Consider the following 16,400-nt stretch of genomic DNA (forward strand, 5'->3'; position numbering starts at 1 on the left):
TCCTCCTGTTGGTGTGTCACTCTCCACACGACAGCAGCTCCTATACTGGTCCTGGTCCTGAGCCTCAGCAGCACAGCACACACCAAACATTACGGTAATTGGCCAACCCGTTGTCAAGCAAACGAACGCTGCTGAATCTGATTGGTTCTTAGCTGTGATGCGCTTCCGGTATATTTACTATTTCCCCGCCCCCGTTCATTCGCTGTGACATGCTTTTCAATTTGTCAACTCGTTTCAGAATGCTTGCCTTGTATTAATTGCTACAGCAAACATTTTTAAGATAAGATAGATAAGAAAAAAAGAAAAAAAAACATCAGATCAACACCAACAAGGTTGTTTATACTCATTTATGATGCATGTAAAATGTCACTAATAATTATTTTGTGAATCAATCAGGCCCTGACAGTAATACATTAGTTCTCCCTGGAAAATTGTACTTAAATACTCAAAGTACAAGTACAAGCTATGTAATTATTTCCACCCTATAGCTTAGTTGGAATCTGACTGCATCCTCAGGGGGAGGGTGGGGATGGCACCCATGGAACACTCACTTAGTTTAGTTTAGTCTAGTTTATTGCACATAAAAAAACAATACATGATAGATTAAAAACAAAACAGTACATATTGATTGGGAAGGGAAGACATTGAAAATAAATGTGCAGGAGGAACAATAAAAACCCATAAGGGCCCTCCTAATGCAAAACATTCAACATAAGATTAGATTAGATTAGATTAGATTCTTTAATGACCACACAGTCAGGCTGGTGGAATTTGTTTTCAGTACAGTTCATACGTAAGCTATGGTCCAACATTGAACATCATAATACATAAAACACAATAACAGTACACAATACAGTCATAGCAGCAGTTATATGGGGGTTGTTATAGAGAGTTCAGTGTCCTTATAGCAGTGGGGAAGAAACTGTTCCATGTTCAGTTATGCCAGTTAAGTTCACTTGTAAGCGTGGAGCAAGATTTCAAAAATGTCAAATCTGTCCATTTCAATGAATAAGAGGGACTATTGCTAATGTTTGGGTAGCAATCTCTATTGTATGCATTTGTAATGAACACATCAACACACCACACACAAAGTTGTTACTAATAATGTTTTATTTACTGATGAGTAAGAATCAGAATCCAAAAACACAATATAAACCCAATGCACTGTGAAGAAACACCTTACAGAAACTAAACAGAACTGTACATTCTTTTGACCCAAAGACTTGGCTACATGACATGTTTGTATCAAGGTTATTCAGTAACAAACGCCAACATGAGTGGCATTAAGGGCTGCAAAATTTAGACAATCCCAAACTGTATTTATTGCGCAAAGCTGAAGAGTTCTGTTCTGTTCAAAATCTCTCTCTCCCCCTCTCACACACCCGCACACACACACCATCATTTTCTAGACTAGTAGGTATTCATATTTTCAGGTGGTGAATATCTTCTTTAGGAAAACTCTTCAACTGATAAGACAGACAGGAGCTTCAGATTGACTCCTGAACATCTGATAAGACAGACAGGAGCTTCAGATTGACTCCTGATAAGACAGAAAGGAGCTTCAGATTGACTCCTGAACATGTATTCTGCTATTCAGAACACCTGACCCACAAATGAAGCTCGACATCAGAGAAAACCTCATGGATTATATGTTTGCTTAAAACAGCATCATGACCTTCAGCTTTGCCCTCTTCCTCAGCATTTCCCCCCCACATTCTACCTGACATGTTACAGTCCACATTCTACCTGACATGTTACAGTTCACATTCTACCTGACATGTTACAGCCCACATTCTACGTGACATGTTACAGTTCACATTCTACCTGACATGTTAGTCCACATTCTACCTGACATGTTACAGTCCACATTCTACCTGACATGTTACAGTCCACATTCTACCTGACATGTTACAGTCCACATTCTACCTGACATGTTACAGTTCACATTCTACCTGACATGTTACAGCCCACATTCTTCCTGACATGTTACAGCCCACATTCTTCCTGACATGTTACAGTCCACATTCTACCTGACATGTTACAGTTCACATTCTACCTGACATGTTACAGTCCACATTCTTCCTGACATGTTACAGTCCACATTCTTCCTGACATGTTACAGTCCACATTCTTCCTGACATGTTAGTCCACATTCTGCCTGACATGTTACAGTCCACATTCTACCTGACATGTTACAGTCCACATTCTACCTGACATGTTACAGCCCACATTCTACCTGACATGTTACAGTCCACATTCTACCTGACATGTTACAGTCCACATTCTACCTGACATGTTACAGTCCACATTCTTCCTGACATGTTACAGCCCACATTCTACCTGACATGTTACAGTCCACATTCTGACATGTTACAGTCCACATTCTACCTGACATGTTACAGTCCACATTCTTCCTGACATGTTACAGTTCACATTCTACCTGACATGTTACAGTTCACATTTTACCTGACATGTTACAGTCCACATTCTTCCTGACATGTTACAGTCCACATTCTACCTGACATGTTACAGTCCACATTCTACCTGACATGTTACAGTCCACATTCTTCCTGACATGTTACAGTTCACATTCTACCTGACATGTTACAGTTCACATTCTACCTGACATGTTACAGCCCACATTCTTCCTGACATGTTACAGTCCACATTCTGCCTGACATGTTACAGTTCACATTCTTCCTGACATGTTACAGTCCACATTCTACCTGACATGTTACAGTCCACATTCTACCTGACATGTTACAGCCCACATTCTTCCTGACATGTTAGTCCACATTCTACCTGACATGTTACAGTCCACATTCTACCTGACATGTTACAGTCCACATTCTACCTGACATGTTACAGTCCACATTCTTCCTGACATGTTACAGTCCTGCAAATAAAGTCTGCCGGAAAAACACATGCATCACAATTCATATTGGAATCATATCACACAATGCTTATCAAGGGAATCATCACTCCAAAGTCATGACAATGAAACTACAACAGTCAAAACTAAAATTGGGAGAAGGTCGTCTGTATCAGTTCGACACCTACTGGTCACATCTTCTATTCAAATTGCAAGGTGACACTTATAGCTCCTAGTTGTGTCGACACATTTATTCACAATATAGATTGCACCACAGCTCACAGGAGACATATTAACCACAGTTACCACACAACACAACTGCTGAAATCTGTTCATACACTTATGTACATATTTGAGGTTAAACCAACATGGCTTTGAATTCAATGGCTTTGAGCAGCGGATCTGTGTGATCATCTCTCTTCGCTTCGAGCCACCATGTTGTCATCTCCCCTTTGCCCTGTTGAGTGGAGAGATAAGAGAGCAGGGGATGAAGGATGTGCTCTCTGAGGACCAAAGCAGCTGAGGCCCAAATGAAGACATGAGTCTTTGAGCCTTGAAGCCCGCCCCTTGAGTCAAAGCACGCCCCCTCCCCCGTAACGGCAGTAGCACCACCCAAAACAAAGGCACAGGACTAGACAGACAGACATTCACTAGAGTGAATATCAGACACAACCAGCCCGTATTCCGTTGAAAACTCTTGAGTGAGGTTGAATTTCCTGAGATCTTTTCAAATCTCAGCTTCATAAATCCTGTGCCTTTATGAGTTTGTTTCAAAAGGGATCAGTGGTTTTCACATCACTTTGAGACGAACAGGCTTTTAAATGTTCCCTTCCCAACACGAGTATTTATCGATAACTGATAGAAAATTAGCATATACAACAACAAAGATCGTCCAATTGGGTTTGATTGAAGAGATGTTGCAGATATACAGTATTTGAACTCTGTGCAGTGAGAATGCAGTGCATTCACCCACAATAAAAGGTTCAACCTCTATGGCAACCACCATGGCCTCGTCCAGGAATGTCCTACACATAGCTCTCTCTCCCTGCAGTGTTAAGTGTTAGCATGGTTCCCCTGCAGTGTTTAGTGTTAGCATGGTTTCCCTGCAGTGTTTAGTGTTAGGTTCAAGGTTCAAGGTTCAAGGTTTGTATTGTCACATACAGCATCACAGTTGTAATGAGCAGTGAAATTAGGGCCGCAGCCACTCCAAGACTGTGCACATGTAGAGACAGACAAGACAACAGTACAGTCAAATGAGTTAAACACATAGTGCAGTCAAATAGAGTAAGAACCAAATGCTAAGTTAAAAAGTTAAAAGTTAAAAATTTAAAAATTTAAATTAGGTAAAAGCTAAGAGTTCACCATGCACATTCAAGTCTGGTCCAGTAGGGGGTTTCAACAATAGCACCGTAAAAATAATATAGCAGCAATAAACATAATGCACTACAATACTATATATACTATATACTATAACAATATAAATCTGCATATATATTATATACCTATTTATATGTAAACAGTAATAAGCAGCAATAATAATTATAGTGCAATACAATATAGTGCTATAGATTAATGTAAAGTGCATAGATCTAACTATATCATTATTACCACTATTATTATAATAGCAATATGCAATATATATATATATATATATATATATATATATATATATATATATATTCTATTTGTGGTTGTCCAGGGCCCTAATGGCCTGAGGGAAGAAGCTATTCTTCATCCTCTCAGTCTTAGCTGCTAGATGTTTCATTCTCCTCCAAGACCGCAACCTCTCAAACAAGTGGTGGCCTGGATGGGAGCTGTCCTTCATTATTTTCGTTGCCTTGGCTCTGCAACGTTTGGGGTAAATGTCCTCCAGGCGGGGCAAGGTGGAGCGGGTAATGCGCTCCGCGGCCTTTATGACACGAGTCAGCCTCTTCCTGTCCTTGCCGCTGCAGTTGCCATACCAGGCAGTGATGCTACCCGTCAGCACTGACTCCACCGTAGCAGAGTAAAAGGCTTTCAGTAAGGCTGAGGATTTTGTGTGCTTCCTCAGCCTCCTGAGATGGTACAGCTTCCCTGCCGTCTTCTTCACCAGAGCAGAGACATGAGCGCTCGATGTCAGGTCCCCACTGATGTGTACTCCCAGGTACTTGTAGCTGTCCACTAATTCCACTGGGGTCCTGTTGATCATAATCGGTAGATGTGGGGTCCTCTTACTCCGCCTAAAATCCATTACCATCATCCTTTGTCTTGGTCACATTCAATAGGAGATTGTTCTACGCCCACCTATGCCCATCTTGACAACCCGGCTAGCACTGTGAGAGTCATGTTCTTCGACTTCTCCAGTGCTTTCAACACCATCAGGCCGGCTCTACTGGGTGAGAAGCTGACAGCGATGCGGGTGGATGCCCCCCTGGTGTCCTGGATTGTGGACTACCTGTCTGGCAGACCACAGTATGTGCGCTTGCAGAACTGTGTGTCAGACAGAGTGGTCAGCAATACGGGAGCACCACAGGGGACGGTCTTCTCTCCCTTCTTCTTCACCATCTACACCACGGACTTCACCTACCACACATTGTCTTGCCACCTTCAGAAGTTCTCTGACGACTCTGCGCTAGTTGGATGTATCAAAGATGGCGATGAAGAAAAGTATCGGGATGTGGTGGCTAACTTTGTCACATGGTGTGAGCAGAACCACCTGCAGCTCAACGTGTCAAAGACAAAGGAGCTGGTGGTGGACCTGAGGAGGGTCAAGGCTCCGGTGACCCCTGTTTCAATCCACAGGGTCAGTGTTGACATAGTGGAGGATTACAAGTACCTTGGAGTGTACATTGACAATAAACTAGACTGGGCTAAGAACTCTGATGTACTCTACAAGAAGGGGCAAAGCCGTCTCTACTTCCTGAGACAGCTGAGGTCCTTCAACGTCTGCCGGACCATGCTGAGGATGTTCTATGAGTCGGTGGTGGCCAGTGCCTTCCTGTATGCTATAGTGTGCTGGGGCAGCAGGCTGAAGGCAGCGGACGCCAACAGACTCAACAAACTGATCCGTAAGGCCAGGGACATTGTGGGGCTGGAGCTGGGCTCTCTGACAGCGGTGTCATGAGCAATGACTCTCACCCACTCCACGGCGTGCTGGCCAAACACAGGAGCACGTTCAGTGAGAGGCTGATCCCACCCAGATGCAACACAGAGAGGCACAGGAAATCATTCCTGCCTGTGGCCATTGGACTCTTTAACGCTTCACTTAGAAGAGCACCTCGGAGACAGCCGATAGGTTAACTGTGCCTTAGCTGAGCCACATGTAATGTGCAAGCTGACTTAATATAATTCCAGTGTGCAATAACTTCAATTTGACACGTACTGTACATTCTACTTTATTATACTTTATTCTACTTACTCTACTTTATTTTAGTTTACTCTATTGCATTTTACTGCATTTTACTTATTGTATTGACTGTTTACGTTTAGGGAGATACTGTGTGATACTGTGTTATGCTATGTGTGTTCTGAGTGCGAGCAGCTGTAACTTGTCCCAATTTCCCCCCGGGGATCATTAAAGTCTTTCTGATTCTGATTCTGATTCTCCTTGCACCAGGACGTCAGGTGTTCCACCTCCTCACGATAGGCTGTCTCATCATTGTTTGAGATCAGCCCCACGACCACTGTATCGTCCGCGAACTTCCCAATGATGGTTGACGGGTGTGTCGCTACACACACTTGGCTGGTAATCAGCTACACACACTTGGCTGGTAATCAGCTACACACACTTGGCTGGTAATCAGCTACACACACCTGGCTGGTAATCAGCTACACACACCTGGCTGGTAATCAGCTACACACACCTGGCTGGTAATCAGCTACACACACTTGGCTGGTAAACAGCTACACGCACTTGGCTGGTAATCAGCTACACACACCTGGCTGGTAATCAGCTACACACACCTGGCTGGTAATCAGCTACACACACTTGGCTGGTAATCAGCTACACACACTTGGCTGGTAATCAGCTACACACACCTGGCTGGTAATCAGCTACACACACTTGGCTGGTAATCAGCTACACACAACACACACCGGGCTGGTAATCAGCTACACACACTTGGCTGGTAATCAGCTACACACACCTGGCTGGTAATCAGCTACACACACCTGGCTGGTAATCAGCTACACACACTTGGCTGGTAATCAGCTACACACACTTGGCTGGTAATCAGCTACACACACCTGGCTGGTAATCAGCTACACACACTTGGCTGGTAATCAGCTACACACACTTGGCTGGTAATCAGCTACACACACTTGGCTGGTAATCAGCTACACACACTTGGCTGGTAATCAGCTACACACACTTGGCTGGTAATCAGCTACACACACTTGGCTGGTAATCAGCTACACAGACCTGGCTGGTAATCTTACCTTCACATTAAGTGAGCCTCTGCAGGTCAGAATGTATCCTCCCAGTGTGTGAAGCAGATCAGCTGTGGCTCCGCTCACCTGCGTCTTCAGAGCTACAGACACAAGAGAAGAAAACAAACAGCGCATGTAACTTCAATGCAGTATAGAGAGCCGCAGGGATGACGTATTTTTGTAGTCGGAACGCGGAAGTCCCGGACTTCATGGTTATTCATTGTTTCTGCCTATGGGATTTTTGAATGGGTTTTTGGCGCGATGCTTCAAATAAGGTCTCTGGGCAACGCAAGCTTAATCAAACGCGAACCAGTGTTCAGCGGGATAATCTTCACACATGAGGACCACTTTCATGATAAAACCCTGCTTGGCACAATGGCAGCCACCAGACGCACAGGCCAAAGGCTAATTCTGTCCAGCTGAACTGATGCGTTATTCCATAATAATGCTGAACTGACCTGTAGGCAGAATCAGGCCCACGAACGGCCGCTTTGCTAATAAAATAAGACAAAAGCATCACTACCTTCACTTGTTGACTCCATGCGTGACGCTGTGTTGACAGTGTCTCCAAACAGGCAGTAACGTGGCATTTTGGTGCCGACAACACCGGCCACAACAGGTCCTGTACACAAGACAACAGGAACTGTGAGCAACATGTTCGGCTGCAAACATCTGAAATAATCAAGATAAAGTGATTAGGCCTACTTGAGGTTATTTAAAGGGGGATACTTCTCAATTTAAGAGTTCATACATACTCCGACAGTAGGAGGCACTCTAATCAATAGTTTTGAAGATAACAACTGTCTCCCAAAGCAGAGAGCTAAGTCTGTAACATCATCACGATGTTGAATCTGGAAAATGGACAATGAATTGGGAAAGATGGGTGAGCCCATGAGGGTTTTCTGGGGACAAAGGGGCTAAATGTTGGCTGTGGAAGTGATAACTCTACTACAATACTATGATATTTTGGAAATAATAAATCAAGCATCCCACTAGTCATTAAAATCAATGCGTCCCCTCACTATCTGTCAGTATCTGCATGACAGATAGTGTCATCTGCATGACATCATGGTTTAAAGTGTTGAGTTCTCTGGTTTCTGGCTGCAGGCGTCTTCTGCCAAAATTCTATGGAATGTTAATAATCTGATACTGTAGATTTAATTTACATTTGTGTATCTTAAAATACATCTTCTCATTATTTGATAAGCATACCTACATTTATGTTCCTACATTTTAGTATTCTGGTCAATATTAACTATTTATCAAAAGGGAAATCTATAAATAGCTTTTGTTTTCACTTTCCAACAAACTGATAATCTGGCATTGTAAATCCACTGTCAGGTCTCACCCCTCTGAAGCATAACTTCTTTAGGTTGCTCACAAATGTAAGATAGCCTCTGAAAAGCCAGTTCTATGCTTCTACTCATATATGTGTATAATAATATTATTATTATATATTATGATTATATAATAGTATATATTATTATTATTATGACTATTATTATTATTATTATTATTAATAATATTAATATTAATATTATTATTATTATTAGTATTATTATTATTGGTATTACTATTAATATTATTATTATTATTATTATTACCTATAATATTATTATTATTATTATTATGTGTATACTATCTAAAGCTATTAAATGTCTTCTTATTTTGCTTACTTGGAATGAGTCATGTGAAACCACTTTCTTAATTAATGGCAAACTATTGCACAACACATTGCCATAATGTTATTGTAAATGTCTTTATAATGTAGGCTACCTACCACCAACTGAATATCTCCGTCTATAGGGTTGTTCAATGATTGGATTGCCTTAGATAACAGGATTACATGTTTTAATCTGCTCTAGATTGCCTGCCTTGAGTAACTGGATTGTGTCAAACTGGATTACTGAGATGTGACTGATGTGACAGATGCAGACGAGCGGCCTGCCTGCCGTACCTGAGTGGATGCCGGCGCGTATCATCAGCTGCGTGGTGGGCTTGTGTGGGATCTTAAAGGCATGGCAGACGTTGATGAGGTCCAGGGCCATGCTGGCTATCTCCCCGGCGTGAGTGATGCCATTTTCATTGGGGACCCCAGAGACCACCATATCTGAAAGGTCAGCCGTTAGTCCATGCCAGGAGAAATGGAGGCAACAGACAGAACAGACAGAGGGAGAGATAAGAGGATAAACAATTGGAAAAACACACATTTGGAGGTGGACTATATATATATATATATATATATATATATATATATATATATATATATATATATATATATATATATATATATATATATATACATATATATATATATATATATATATATATATATATATATATATATATATATATATATATATATATATATATATATATATACATATACATATATACATATATATATATATATAGTGATTCTCAACCTTCTCATATATATATATATATATATATATATATATATATATATATATATATATATATATATATATATATATATACACTGTATATATATACTGTATATATATATTTTTATATATGTCGATGGTACTTACATGCATCGCCTATCGTCTCCACTTTGTAGACATCGTAATTGTCGATGATGTCATCGAAGGTGGTGTAGAGCTGGTTGAGGAAGTCCACCACCTGGTGGGGAGTGCTGGCACCAGACAGCTGAGTGAAGCCAACGATGTCACTGCCAGTGGGGAGTGAGGTAGTGTTAGTCGTTTCATTTTATTTGTTTTATCTGACCTTTATTTCACCAGTTGGATCTGTTTTCAGAGAGGCTCCACAAAGGAAGCAACATTACAGCAAATAACAACTTGATCATTTTGATAATAACATGCACAGAGGTCAAAGATGGAACATTTGCCGGTAAAAGTCTATAAACTACAATGTGGTTATTACACAACACTTTGATGAAGACATACCTGAAGTAGACTGTAGCATTGGAGTAACTCTGAGCCTCTGCTGTTCGGCCTTGACGGAGATCATCAGCCACTGGCTTTGGTAACATACCTGGACATGGGAGTCATGAAATGACTTGTGCTATTTAAATGACGAGAGAAACGATTGTATCTTGTCTCTTGTGAATAGCAAGTAGGCATGATGTAGGTGCAACTCTTACACCACTAGATGGCAATGAAGAGTTGTCTCCTCCAACAGTAACTACATTGCTTAGGCTACTTAAGGCTTACATATTTTACATGTTACACTGGAATAACTGATAACTAGACAGTCACATCACTCCCTTCCAACCATTCTGTATGCCATCATATGAAATGTACATACATAGATATTAAATTAAGTGATTTTTATAGATTCCCATTAATCATAATATCTTCTTCCCTGCTTGGACCAACTGTGTCCATGTTGTCTCTGGGAAGTCATATTCATACATATACATATCATAATATTATTATTAGTTGTACTTGGCCTCCAGTAAAGTCATTCTGATTGGGATCCATCATTTAGACCTGATCTCATCACTCATCCTGGTTTTCCTGACTTACTGTATAACAACTGTCCTGACTTACTGTATAACAACCGTCCTGACTTACTGTATAACAACCGTCCTGACTTACTGTATAACAACCGTCCTGACTTGCTGTATAACAACTGTCCTGACTTACTGTATAACAACCGTCCTGACTTACTGTATAACAACTGTCCTGACTTACTGTATAACAACCGTCCTGACTTACTGTATAACAACCGTCCTGACTTACTGTATAACAACTGTCCTGACTTACTCTATAACAACCGTCCTGACTTACTGTATAACAAGCGGTCCGTCTACTTACTGTATAACAACCATCCTGACTTACTGTATAACAACCGTCCTGACTTACTGTATAACAACCGTCCTGACTTACTGTATAACAACCGTCCTGACTTACTGTATAACAACTGTCCTGACTTACTGTATAACAAGCGGTCCGTCTACTTACTGTATAACAACTGTCCTGACTTACTGTATAACAAGCGGTCCGTCTTCTGTTTCTCTTGAAGCAGGTCCTGTGTTCTCTCAGCTACGATGGCCTCCAGGTGCTTACTGTACTTTTCCATCTACAGGAGGATGACAAGACACTATGTTCACGTCTGCATCTGGAACAGGAACGCAACCTCAAATCAAAGTCAAATAATAGTGGCAAATAATCATTAGAGGCGAGTCAGTGAACTCAAAATACTTGTTAAACTACTGTTCGCTCCACACAAGTGTATTTACATTATATTGCTTTTCTTGCCCTGGGTTTTACAGGAACAGTTATTGTTCTTCCAATTATTGTTAGATTGATTAATATCTCATGTCAACCGAATCTGGAGATTTCTTATATAGATTTTGATCCATATGCTTTCGCAAGACTTTCTTACAATACTAGATAGATTTCTGATTTTCAGATTTTTGTACATATATGTTGTGCTATTACTATGTTTTAATTTTGATATTCCAATATCTTTCTTCTTACTAAAAGTCTAACTAGGGACAGGAGTGGGAAAGTAGCTATAAACTCTGTATGCAAAACATCAGTTACTTTAACTTGTTTGAAATGAGTGAAACGTTACTACATGTATGTTAACTTGCATTGTCCCTACCAAATAAACGATAAATAAAATAAATAAATAAATAATATTATGTAGCGTTGGATCCATATAATGCCACATTATTTCAGTGGGTTCCTACCAGGTTCATCATCATGTCCACTGGACTGACTTTGTGTGGGTTCATCTTGTCGAGCATCTTCTTCACCTGCTCAAATGTGGGCCTCATGGTGACGTTATGGGACCAGCACTTCTTAATGAGCTGATGTTCCAGAGGAGAGAGAGCATGGTCTTACTGTCTGACTCACATGTTTGTATCATGCCTACGATATATCAATCTGTGCTTGTGTGACTAACTTTTCTACTTTTATTTGGGGTTATTCTCTCTGTTGGACTGCTCCCAATCAGTGCTCGTGGGTGTTGTTTAACAAATACCAACATCCCAGTTTATACAGTTCATTCCAACAGCTGCTCCTCTGACAGACCTCACAGTAGTCTCCCCGGTTGGGACAGTCAATATCTGCCTTCCCTGCTTTCAGCTCGGGCAGAGGGGGGCGCCACATCACATCCATCTTCCTTCCCTCAGCCTGGTCCTGTCAGTTACAAAGCAAACATCAAAGACAAGCCAAAGGTTGTAATCTGTGGAGCGCGCTCGTCATACTCACTGAAATGAGGTCAGAGCGGGTTGCAATCTCAACTAGGATCATGGAGTAACTGAGGAAGGCAAAGTAGACATTCATGACATTTTACACTGTTTTCTAGCACTGAAGAGTCAGTTTGCATGAGAAGAGATTGAAAACTATTCATATATACGTGAATAAAACACATTTGTGTTCATACAGTAGGAAGGAGCATGCATCCTGTAGGCTAAGTTGCTGAAGCTGCTCGGCTGGGGGGGCGACATGAGAGAAAGAAGGACAGGGAAAGAACACCACATACCGTATCTCCACTACAGTACCACTTTTTCGATGAAACAATACTTTAAGTCTATAATGCAGTTTCATGTGGTCCAAATATCAGGATCCGACACATAAAATAAACTGCTTATTCCACTCAAACCCACCTGTAGACGTCTGCAGCTGGTGTGATGTTGGAGCTGCTTCCCAGCAGCACCTCTGGAGCGCAGTAGATTCGGTTTATGTCCCCGAAACCGTTACTGACGGCCTCAAAGTCCTCCTTCCTGTAGGCGGTGAGCCCGTAGTCTGGAGCCAGACACACAGAGCATTCATTCACCATAATTGTTCTTACACTTGTATTGCTACTCTAGGATGTGGCAACAACTCTGTCTTTTCTCAATGTCTTTGTTCGCTCCTGTGATTGTTGAGTATTGTTACCCCACACATTACAAAGAGACAAGGATCTATGTCTATGACTTAATCACACACATGAATCTGTGATTGCACAATGTGGCTGTATGAGGACTGCATTCTGTTACCTGAGATTTTGCAGACCCAGCGGCCGTCGATGACGCAGTTCGTGGAATGAAGTCTCCCATGGAACACCTTGTGCTGGTGCAGGTAGGCCATCCCACGGGCGATGTCAATGGCAAAGGACAGCCTGAGGGGCAGGGATGAGCCAAACTAACAGTCAGACTTCAGCGACATGTTGTGCCCTTTAGCACACTTAGCTCCTAAATGTGTGCCCCCCTTGAACAAGAAGGACAAATCCAACTTTGGATGTTCTTGCACTGTTAGATATCATCAATCTGTGATACTCAGTACTACATGTGAAGTGTTGTGATACTCAGTACTACATGTGTGACCAGATGTCCCACTTTGTGTGGGACTGCACAGCATTTTCATGCTGTTTTCCATGTCCCACATATTGAAACAGTGTCCCACATGCCTCAAATGTAAAAGTAAAAAATGCGTTTGTGTGACAGGTTGTCTCACCTGAAGCCCCATCTGTGTGACAGGTTGTCTCACCTGAAGCCCCAGTTGATGGGGATGTCCTCGTTCAGCAGGACATCTGACAGGCTTCCTTTGGGGCAGTACTCTGTGATGATGCACACATATGGGACCTCGATGGAGCCACCAATGAACTTGGATAGATTGGGGTGATCCAGTTCCCTATAGTCAATATGAAACATTAGATCCAGTTCCCTATAGTCAATATGAAACATTAGATCCAGTTCCCTATAGTCAATATGAAACATTAGACAAATGAGCTGATCATATAGCCTACTGCAAGGGTCTTTCATTTCATATTGGAAGACAGTCATGCAACAGTCTGTCTTTCTTTCTTTTTTTATCATATTTCTGAGATAGTTTTATACAAACTCAAGTGATAAATTAAAATTCTGCTTATATTTACTATAAACTGCAAGCAATAATCATTAAAGTCAGTCCAAGTGAATTCAAATTCAAGTCACTTCACCTCGTTAGGCTATAAAAAAAAACAGGCATTGTACACACATCTCAAAACGTCACTTAATTCAACTTGGAACTTGCAACTCGAAAAGGTGGAAGAATGAATGTAAAAGAAAAGGCTTTAGAAGCTGCTGTGTTTAAAATGGTAGTGTCCACCACAGGAAAGAGAAATGGTGGATTCTTCTGCTTTGAGACAGACCAGACCAGACCAGGTGTTCATGTGGTGTCGCTCTCCTCACCTCACTTCTTTCACCTCCTTCCGGATGGTTTTAGAGAGAGTGAAATGTTTCTTCTGGATGTTTTTCACTGCCACCGTTCTCCCATCACTAGAAGATAATCAAGATCATCCAGTGAAGACTCTTATGATCACACACACACACACACACACACACACACACACACACACACACACACACACACACACACACACACACACACACACACACACACACACACACACACACACACACACACACACACACACACACACACAATGTATCATAAAATATTCCTAAACTACAGAGGAGCCGGTCTTTAAAAATGATTCTCATAATTGTGTCTTTACCAACAAATCCAAGCCAAACTTTGGGATTTAAGAAAAAATAATCTTCATGCTAAATAATCAGTTACATTTTTCTCCAATTATTTGTGCTACATGAATAACTCAAACTAATTTCTATATTATAGTCAATGTATGAAGGTTAGGCCATTTATACACATTTTAGAATATGCTTTCATGCAATAGAAAGTTAAAAACGTAATAGAAATTCAAAGATTTTTTTTTTTAGAAGTGAGACCCAATTTGTGAATCTTTACACTGTCATTGATTGTCTGTTAAGCTGTCTCAAACAAATAAAATATGTCTCACACTAGTAGGCATGGCCGTAACTAGCTATGAGGACGGGGAGGTCCGGACCTCCCCTAATATTTCAGAGAAAAAAAAAAAAAATCTGCATGGAAAAGCATGAAAAACACGGGATCGCTTTTATTTTGAAACGAAAGGCAGGTCAGGCAGGAAGTCATCTGACGCCGCTCCGCGGTAACTTGATTCCGAGAGAGCAGCAGCATGGTGGTGAGTGATGACTGTCTGTCTGCCTGGCGAGATAATTGAAGGTGAGCGAGCTGCGAGACAGTGAGCGAGTGAACGACAGACAGTGAGTGACACTGACAGATTTTTTAGCAACAACCAAGAAAGTAAGTGTCTAGTCTGTCTCTTAAGTAATGTTACCTGTGTGACACGTTGGGATGCTACTGGCTAATCATGCATGATGCCAATTGCCAAGCTCCTGAAGTCAGGTATGCAGGTGGCTATATGCATGGTTTCAGTTTCATGACCCAATAAGTAACAAAAAGAGGTGGTGTAAAGTTAAAAACAACATAATATATTTTATTTTATTTTTCAATCGTTCCTATCAGGAATAAATAAATGTCCCTCTGTATGTTTTTTTTATTATCGATGATGACTTTGTGTGTTGTGTACGGCTTGGGTTGTGTACCTGTGTTTGTGTCATTTTGATATGAATTTGGCTAAAACAGTTTGTGTTTGTTAGTTACAATTATGTTGACAGGAGAGCTGAGCAGGTGGTGACATGAAAGAGAATATACTGAATAATGACATCACAACAGTATAATCCTAATGTTGATTTAAAATGATATATTACTCTAAATATGGCTAAAAAAGGGAGAAAAAAAACCTCAATTTTTTTTCCGCCAATCCGCCTCCCCTTGCTGGGCCTCCCCTTGCTGGATCTCCCCTATTTCGGAACCCTGGTTATGGCCCTGCTAGTAGGATGAATGAGGAAAGTCAAAAACATTTGTATAAATAAGTCCCTGAACATGTGACTTATTCACGAGCTTCCTCAAAATGACGTGAGCGTGAAGGAAGCGTCTCACTAGATGCCTGGCTGGATGAAGGCTTGTTTGAAGGAGCTGTTGTTGACCACAGTGCAAACCGTCACATCGGTGGTGTGGCTCAGGCTGGAGGTGCTCTTCATCGGCAGCAGGCTAGTGGTGCTACAGAAGCCCGTGTAGCACACTTTACCTGCGGAGCGCACACACACACACACACACACACACACACACACACACACACACACACACACACACACACACACACACACACACACACACACACACACACACACACACACACACTTTGAGTTTATTATATGAGCTTATACCACAGATGTGCTTAATTTAGTCATAATTTA

At 41.3% G+C, this 16,400-nt stretch overlaps 1 protein-coding gene across 1 annotated transcript; it reads right to left on the reverse strand.

Annotated features, from left to right (window-relative positions):
• Positions 1–7,261: 7,261 nt before the first annotated feature.
• Positions 7,262–16,184, reverse strand: LOC310786162 (atrial natriuretic peptide receptor 1-like; the record flags this gene model as incomplete). Its single annotated transcript, XM_083647335.1, has 14 exons — positions 7,262–7,380; positions 7,803–7,901; positions 9,237–9,389; positions 9,835–9,974; positions 10,210–10,297; positions 11,254–11,347; positions 11,964–12,083; positions 12,307–12,414; positions 12,487–12,535; positions 12,885–13,023; positions 13,257–13,378; positions 13,747–13,890; positions 14,430–14,516; positions 16,084–16,184. 14 exons carry the CDS (start codon positions 16,182–16,184, stop codon positions 7,262–7,264), a joined length of 1,563 nt encoding a protein of 520 aa, XP_083503461.1.
• Between the last annotated feature and the right edge of the window lie 216 nt (positions 16,185–16,400).

The sequence above is a fragment of the Poromitra crassiceps genome, assembly GCF_964638095.1.
Source record: "Poromitra crassiceps genome assembly, chromosome: 12".
NCBI lineage: Eukaryota > Metazoa > Chordata > Actinopteri > Beryciformes > Melamphaidae > Poromitra > Poromitra crassiceps.